At 45.6% G+C, this 9259-nt stretch overlaps 1 protein-coding gene across 1 annotated transcript in view; it reads left to right on the forward strand.

Moving 5' to 3' along the window:
* The first annotated feature begins 5886 nt into the window (after window positions 1–5886).
* cmtm7 (CKLF-like MARVEL transmembrane domain containing 7) overlaps window positions 5887–9259 on the forward strand; it is an 11525-nt gene continuing 8152 nt past the window's right edge. Inside the window, exons 1-3 of the mRNA XM_037073672.1 lie at window positions 5887–6128; window positions 7603–7779; window positions 9127–9225. Of these exons, the coding sequence (XP_036929567.1) occupies window positions 6015–6128; window positions 7603–7779; window positions 9127–9225 (390 nt within the window). The 5' untranslated portion in view covers window positions 5887–6014. The remainder of the gene's footprint in view (window positions 6129–7602; window positions 7780–9126; window positions 9226–9259) is intronic.

Below are 9259 nucleotides of genomic sequence, written 5' to 3' on the forward strand. Positions count from 1 at the left end.
CTTGTCTGTTTTATTGTTTTTGTTATATCTCCAGACATTAAAATGATCTGCTGTGAATATTAATTTGTGTGGTTCACATCTCACCACAGAATCTGTAGAAATGTAAAGTGTCTGTGTTTGTGCCTGTGTACGTTTCATACTGGACCCTGATTGGCTCTAAACCAGTCGTGATGTCATAAATCCTGCAGGTACGTCCAGGTGAGAAACATTTGGGCCTGATTTCACATTGGTGTCATGTTGTACGAGTGACAGGACGTAACTGTAAATGTGACTGATCGTCACTCATGAATTTAAAGTCAACAAATCACAGTGAAGCTCAAACTGTCAGTGAAGGAACATGAAGCATCAGGACTTTCATCCCTCAGCTGTGTTGGACCTTCAGCCGGGCTCTCTGGGTTCAGGATGGATGTTGGAGGTCAATCAGTGTCAGTTTCATATATTCTGTGGCTGCTCTCTGATCAGACCATGTGACACAGATGGAAGTAAGTGACAGTTTGACATCAGATCAAATGTCTTGATGTCACTGTGGACGAGGCTGCTGTCAGAGGACGACACGAGACAAACTGAGAGAAGAAACTGACTTTGTCCTGAAGACACAATCTGATCAACATATGAAAGGCACTCTGTGATCCACTGGTGATGTCTGTGTCTCTGTTCCCCTTTATTGTCTTAAACAAAACAAAACAGACTTTAACTTCCTGATTCAGCTGCTGTGTGTTTTCATACCGTCCAGCAGGGGGAGTCAGAGGTCAGCTGTAAGTCCAGTGTTACCAGAGCGTCGGTGCCGGTGTGTTCTGACTGGTACCGGTGTGTTCTGACTGGTACTGGTGTGTGCTGACTGGTACCGGTGTGTTCTGACTGGTGCCGGTGTGTGCTGACTGGTGCCGGTGTGTTCTGACTGGTACCGGTGTGTTCTGACTGGTGCCGGTGTGTTCTGACTGGTGCCGGTGTGTTCTGACTGGTGCCGGTGTGTTCTGACTGGTACCGGTGTGTGCTGACTGGTGCCGGTGTGTTCTGACTGGTGCCGGTGTGTTCTGACTGGTACCGGTGTGTGCTGACTGGTACCGGTGTGTGCGAACTGGTGCCGGTGTGTTCTGACTGGTGCCGGTGTGTGCGGACTGGTACCAGTGTGTTCTGACTGGTGCCGGTGTGTTCTGACTGGTGCCGGTGTGTGCTGACTGGTGCCGGTGTGTTCTGACTGGTGCCGGTGTGTGCTGACTGGTGCCGGTGTGTTCTGACTGGTACCGGTGTGTTCTGACTGGTACCGGTGTGTTCTGACTGGTGCCGGTGTGTTCTGACTGGTGCCGGTGTGTTCTGACTGGTACCGGTGTGTGCGAACTGGTGCCGGTGTGTGCTGACTGGTGCCGGTGTGTTCTGACTGGTGCCGGTGTGTGCTGACTGGTGCCGGTGTGTTCTGACTGGTACCGGTGTGTTCTGACTGGTACCGGTGTGTTCTGACTGGTACCGGTGTGTTCTGACTGGTGCCGGTGTGTTCTGACTGGTACCGGTGTGTTCTGACTGGTGCCGGTGTGTGCTGACTGGTGCCGGTGTGTTCTGACTGGTACCGGTGTGTGCTGACTGGTACCGGTGTGTGCTGACTGGTACCGGTGAAAGGATTTTAATTCCTCATCTTCTCTCATATGATCATGAATGATAAGTGAGCAGACACATGCAGGTCGGAGGTCAGAGCTCGAGGCCCACTGAGCCTTTTATCACCTTCACTTCTGAATGTTATATGATTACTGAGAACATTGAAGTAATGAGGATTATTAATTATTAATGCTGCAGAGAACAAAACATCAGACTCCATCCTGTGTGGCTGTGAGATCTGACATGATGCTCAGTGAAGTGGATCCACAGACACACCCAACACTCGGGCCGAGGTTCTGATGGCTGCAGCCGCTCAGTAATGTCCGCAGGGGGATCTGATCATTTCCTTTACAGCTCTTAAAGAGAGGAAATTATTCAAATCAGACTGAAGGTCCGCTGAGCGTTTCCTCTAACATTCAGACATTTGTTGAACCATCTGTTGTTTCTGTCAACCAGTTAAATCATGATGAATGTGTTAAATCATGTGGAGACAAACATCTGGTGTCTCCACCTCCAGCAGAAGGACTCTGTTCCTGATGAAAAAACTAAAAAAAAAGTGTCTGGGCGTCCCGGCTCTGGCAGGGATAAGGCCAGTTCTGACTCTGGCCCCAGATAAGAGGAAGAAAATGGGTGGCTGGATTTTTTTTTGGCTTTATTGATAGAACAGTTTGAAGACATGACAGGAAGCAGGATGAGAGAGACGGGGAGCGACACACAGCAGAGGGCCCCCGGCCGGGACTCGAACCTGAGACCTCTGCAGCGAGGACACAGTCTCCGTACGTGAGACGCTGCTCTGCCAGCTGAGCTAAACGGCACCCGGCTGTCCACATACTTCTGTCCACGCAGTTTGTGTGACCACAGAGGAGACAGTGGTTCTTTTACAGACTCTGTGTCTGAGGTCAAATAAAACAAGAATGTCTCTGAACCTGAAGCGTCTCCAGAAAACCGCCTGTCTTTTCTTTCAGCCAATCAGATGTCTTGTTTCTGAGGAGAGACGCTGCTGTGTGACTTCAAGCAGCCTGAGGGTTCAGGTTAAACCTCAGTGGTTTGGTGAGAGCTGCGGTGCAGCTGAGGCTTCCACTGCGGCTCGTTCACCCGACACACCTGACACACCTGACACACCTGAACTCTGAACACTCGGTCAGGTGGACTCTCTGCAGGTCCAGTTTAATGATCGACAGCTTCAGTCCAGCTCAGCTTCAAGTTTCAGTCAGAAGCTGCAGCAGGTTTCAGCTTCACTTCCTGCTGCAGAGTGACGCCGTGTGTGTGTGTAACCACGGCGTGGTCACAGGATGTGGTTAGCATCCGTCTTTACATCCCCATGGCGACAACGCAAGGTGCTAAACATGTGACACTGCTGTACTGCTACTACCTGTCTGCTGCTCCTGTGAGTACTGTGAGTACTCTGATCCTTCACTGCAGTAAAAGTACTGATACCACAGTATAAAAACACTGCAGTCCGTGCGCCGCTTAGCTCGGTTGGTAGCGTGCGACCCATGTGCCGAGGCTCTGCAGCGGACCAGGGTTCGACTCGGCCCGGGTCCCTCTGCTGCGTGTCACTCCCTCTCTCACCCTGTTTCCAGTCACACTCTTCAGCTGTCCTGTCAATAAAGTACTTGAGTTCTTCCACGTGGACGTTGCTGTGTTGAGCTCGTCCTCTGTCTGTCTTCATGTTCACACTTTCCCTGTTCTTCTGTTTTCTCCTCCAGGTTTCTGTTTCTGTTGCGCTGTTTGAATTATGGATGAAGTTCTGAGAGCAGTTCAGTCAAACACTCACTCGGCTGCTCTGTGGACTCCACGGACACACTGATATAAATCCTTCCTGTGTGAATGTGTTAAACTTTCATCAACGAGGTTTAGAAATAAAATCATCAGTTATCAGTTCATCATTCAGACGACTGACACACTCTCATCTTGACCTGAGATTTATCTTTAAAGCTCCAGTGTTGCATTCAGGAGTTATGGAATATAATGTTCATTAATGTTTAATCACCTCAAACTAAGAATCGCTGTGCTGTCGATACCTGAGACTGAGTCTTTATATCCACCAGTTTGTACAGCAGCCCAGAACAGACCGACCAATCACTGGAGCGGGAGAGGTGTGCAAGATGGACACGCCCACATTTCTGGAGCTTCACAGTGAAACAGAGCTGCAGTGTTCTGCCAAACAAGTGAAGCAGCTGGAGACTTGATTTAAAACAGAGGAACAACCAAAAAAATAAATAAAAATGCTCAAAAACTTAATTAAAACTTACAAAACAAATTAGCTGTTAGCACTTCCTGTTAGCAGTCAATCTGTGGATGTTTAGACAACTATCAGTGGATCACTGTGACACTGAAGAGAGCTTAAATCATGATGTTTCTAAGGCAAGAGGAGGCAAGTCCTCCTCTCCTCCTCCTGATGATATAAAGTCCTCCTCTCCTCCTCCTGAGGATATAAAGTCCTCCTCTCCTCCTCCTGATGATATAAAGTCCTCCTCTCCTCCTCCTGATGATATAAAGTCCTCCTCTCCTCCTCCTGAGGATATAAAGTCCTCCTCTCCTCCTCCTGAGGATATAAAGTCCTCCTCTCCTCCTCCTGAGGATATAAAGTCCTCCTCTCCTCCTCCTGATGATATAAAGTCCTCCTCTCCTCCTCCTGAGGATATAAAGTCCTCCTCTCCTCCTCCTGATGATATAAAGTCCTCCTCTCCTCCTCCTGAGGATATAAAGTCCTCCTCTCCTCCTCCTGAGGATATAAAGTCCTCCTCTCCTCCTCCTGAGGATATAAAGTCCTCCTCTCCTCTTCCTGATGATATAAAGGAGGACTGAGGTTAGTGTTTGAGTGAACTGTTCCTTTAAGGTTGCCTACAGTATAAATGTCTGTCCACTTTATAAAATAAATGAGTTCTGAGTGAAGCAGCTCTGTGCTGTAATGAAGCTGAGATCAGATCTGAAGCTTTGAATAAAAACCCCACCGAGCATGTTTGTGTGGCTCTTTGTGTGGCTGTGTGTCGTGTGTGTGTGCTGGAACAGTCTGTCCTGTGTTCAGTGTGTCGCTGTGAAGAGAAACGTCCTGACAGCAGCTTTCTGTCTCGTCGCTGATCACAGAACAATCATGTGTTTGGACTGAACGCCGGCGTCTTTCTCTGAAGCTCTGGAAGCTTTCACACTCAGCACTGCTGCTGCAGTGTTTCCTGACAGAGACCACACCTCCACACACACACACACACACACACACACACACACACACACACACACACACACACACACACACACACACACACACACACACACACACTGACCTGACAGCACTGACACACTCATCCCTGATGAAACCAGCAGATACAGGATGTTTACTTCAAAATAAAGGCACAGAAACTCAGCTCTGTTGCTTTAAAACACTGAGCACAAAACTGAGACAGTTTCTATCAGCAGGAGGAAGAATCAGATCCTTTACTGAAATTAAAGCACTAATACCACAAGTAACACAAATACACTGTAACTGAACGCACATTCATCTTTGTCTCTTCTACACCAGCTGAGATCAATTAAGTCTCATTTGTCAGTCTGGGCTTTATTTTGAAGGTGTGAATCTTCTTCATGTTGGATGGAAATGGTTTATAACAAATAGTGTAAGAAATATTAATATATACAGTATCTGTGATGTGGCAGAACCTCGTCTCTGTTGTCAGCTTTGTGACGACGCTCTTCCAGCTGTGTTAACCACTAACCCTCATCACAAACACTCACATGTGCATCAACACATCTGGAGATGAAGCTGGCAGATACATGTAGTGCAGCAGAATATAAAGCAGCATAGAATGGAAACGTTCATGCAAAGTACCTTGGATGTGGACTGTGTAAAACTTTCTGTACTAATCAGAAAGAATCAGATCACATGAACAGCGTTTCCCTGAAAAGACGTGGAGGGAAAAAGTTCAGTATTTCAAAACATTGTTGTCCTTTTATTATTATTATTATTATTATTATTATTATTATTATTATTATTATTATTATTATTATTATCATCATTATTATTATTATTATTATCAAGATTAAAATTCATATTATTATACACATAAATTTACCTAAGGTTTTTTTTAATTGCATCCTTTTTAAACATATTACATGTTTAAATAACCAAATCTATTTATTTAAACAGAAAGATTCTTTTGAACAGTGTGTCTTTAAACGTCGCATCCTCTCATTTTCAAACGCGTCACTTGATTAATTAGAAAGAGTTCATCTGCAGCCTCACCTCGGGCTTTTATTGTGAAACGCGTCACCGGAAGTATCCGTGTTGACCCGGGGCGTCTTGACTCGGGTGGAACTGTCGGACAGACGCGCTGAAAGGTTCCAGTCGACGGAGACTCCCTGCGACACTCCGGCCGCTCCAACATATTTGTGCTCGTGCTGTTTTATTGGCGCCGTTCACCGTCAACATGTCGCACACCGTCATCACGACCACGACCACGACCACCAGGACGTCCGGGGACAGCGTCCTCAACATGGGCTACACCCGGACCATCCCGGGAATGCTGAAGATGGGACAGATGGTGAGTCCAGCTGAAAACATCACATCTAACACGGAGTTTACCCGGGACGCCTTCACACCGTCACACCGGGACCCGTTAGCTAACGTTAGCTTCAGTAACGTGAGGTCACCTGAGGACGGACAGGTTCACGGTTTACATCAAAGAATCAATAATGTGCTTTATATTAATGAGTCATGTAAAGAATCAATAACATACTTTATATTGATGAATCATGTAAATAATCAATAACATACTTTATATTAATGAGTCATGTAAAGAATCAATAACATACTTTATATTAATGAGTCATGTAAAGAATCAATAACATACTTTATATTAATGAGTCATGTAAAGAATCAATAACATACTTTATATTAATGTCTCATGTAAATAATCAATAACATACTTATTAGTTTACTGATGCAAACATTTGGATCCAGTCACAAATACAAAAGTTTATTTTATGATTTTCAACATCATTTAATTTCAGAATAATAAGATAAATTCTCGGAGGAGAGAAAACATGTCAGACGTGTCTGTTGTGAAATGTGTGTAACGCTGACAGTGTGACACACAACCAGGACAAACACTGTAAGCTAATAAAGGAAAAGTTCACCTTAAAATACTGGAGTCCCCATCTGCTCACCACCAGGTCTCCAGATCAGTGAAGCTAACTGAGGCTAACTGAGGCTAGTTGAAGCTAACTAAGGCTAAGTGAAGCTAACTGAGGCTAACTGAAGCTAACTGAGGCTGACTAAAGTTAACTGGGGCTATCTGAAGCTAACTGAGGCTAAGTGATGCTAACTGAAGCTAACTGAGGCTAAGTGAAGCTAAGTGAAGCTAACTGAGGCTAAGTGAAGCTAACTGGGGCTATCTGAAGCTAACTGAGGCTAAGTGACGCTAACTGAAGCTAACTGAGGCTAAGTGAAGCTAAGTGAAGCTAACAGAGGCTAATGAAGCTTTAACATTTAACAGATCACAACCTGATCTGAGACCAGGCCAGCCGTCTGCAGAGGCTGTAAATCTGCTGTATCTTCTTTCACACTTGATGAGATTTAATCTAAAATCATCAGTTTGTGTTTAGAAAATCTTTAACATTTCTTCACAGCTGCATCTGAAATAGTTTAAATCATTTTAGAGTTTTTGTTTCTTGTTTTTATTGTTTGTGCTGATAGTTGCTGCCCTAATAGTTCAGATGTCCCTGTTGTGGGACTTATGCATTATTATATTATTTTGTCTGATCTTATTTCAGAACTCTGGTCTCTGTTGTCAGTTTAAGAATCATCAGCAGTATTATTTCATTGGATCAGAACCAGAACTTCAGCAGTGTTTCTTCTCTCATTTGTTTCCTTCAGCTCTTCACTCGTCATCCTGCTCTCAGAGCTTCAGTCTCAACCTGAACTCTTCACCTCAGCCGTCCACCAGAAATGGTTCTGACTGAATTTTCCTTTTTGGTGAACTGTTCCTTTAAAGGTGTGTGGTTCTGTCCTCCCAGGTCGCCCTGCTCATCGCCTTCCTGTGCGTCCACTGTGCTCGTGGTTGGCCCAGCTGGGCGGCATTCCAGTACTTTGAGGTGGTGGTTCTGTGGTTCCTCATCGCGCTCACCATCTTCTTCCTCATGCACCTGTTCCGGCTGCAGGGGAAGATGCCCTGCATCAACTGGCCGCTGACGGTGAGGACCAGCAAGCATTTCCACATCAGTGAGATTCAAACATCCAGGTTGTCGATGCGTTCGTCTCTTTACGGTCTCACTTCTGCTTTTCTGCTGAGCTGTGAGACGGATCTGACTGTTCGATCTGCAGAGTTACATAACAGGAACGTACGTGATGTTTCATCACCAACGTGCACGTGTAGAGTTAAATTAGAGAGGAAGGAAGCTTCTGTAGCTTCATGTCAGGAACGAGCTGTGAAGATGCACTTCCTCCTTTAAGACACTTAGATCCTCTCGTGTCCTCTGCCTGTCGCTCAGCTGTGACCTGAGTCCAGTTTTAAACTGAAGCCTGACAGATGCTGTTTAAATAGAATATCATTTTACACAACTCTTCACATGAATGATCTGAAGCTCTCCGTCACATCCCCATCGTTATTTATCTGTCATTAACGATGATCAGAGGAGCAGCTCATGAAAAGAATCTAATTTTAAAACATAGATCATTTTTCATTACACTTAGTTTCACTCCAGATTCCCCCCGGACCTCCTGGCTGCCCCGTGCTGCCCCGCAGCGGCGCCGTGTTGCTCCGCCCCTCAGGCTGAGAACTGATGCTCGGATTTCAACTTGTCATATTTCCCCCAAATGTGTCTGGAGGGGAGTCGAGGAGCAGCAACACTCTGCTGATGATGAACGTGACACAAGTTGTTTCTGTCAGGTTGAAATCAGGTGGAATTTACCTTTAAGTATTTTTTTAACCATAAAGATCAACAAATAAATGTATGAATTGTTCATAGAGACATCTTTAAACTTAACTGTCACTGTGGTGACAATGATACAAATGTAACATGTAGTTTGGTGATGTTATGAAGCAGTGAGGGATCATGGGAGTTGTTGTTTTCATTGATAAACAGCGTCCACTGTTGATGACGTCACTCAGACGAGGTTATGATTTCTTCACGTCCGGTGTTGACTGGTTAACGTTATTTCTCTGTTTGAACAACATGGAGAACAAACATCTGCTCGTTTTACACATTTCAGGGCAGAAATGTTACATTTTGTATCTCTGACGCAGTAAGGAGGTGATTTACAGCTCAGCAGAACTGAAGACGACTAAATAAGAATTAAAACCGATGTTTGAGTTTGTAGTTTGGACTGTTTCACTTTATCACTGTTGGAGCTGCAGTTTTATCTGACAGAGACGCCTGTTCAGCCCAGTCGTCCTCCAGAATCTGAGACGCTTTCAGACAAACTCACATCAGTCCGGACTGGATCAGTCCGGGTCCTGTGGTGCTGTGGTTCATTATCTCCTGCGGGTCTCATCAGGACGTCTGGTCCGTCACTCAGCTCAGTCTCTTCTGCTGTTTCAGGAGTTCTTTCATTACTCCGTCGGGACCGTCCTCATCTTCATCGCCTCCATCGTCGCCGCTGTGAAGACTGGAGGAGTTTCAGCGCTGGTGGCCGGATCGGTATGTAAACACAGAGCCGCCGGGGCACCTGGGT

The sequence above is a fragment of the Acanthopagrus latus genome, chromosome 17 (genome assembly GCF_904848185.1).
Source record: "Acanthopagrus latus isolate v.2019 chromosome 17, fAcaLat1.1, whole genome shotgun sequence".
NCBI classification, from domain to species: Eukaryota; Metazoa; Chordata; class Actinopteri; order Spariformes; family Sparidae; genus Acanthopagrus; species Acanthopagrus latus.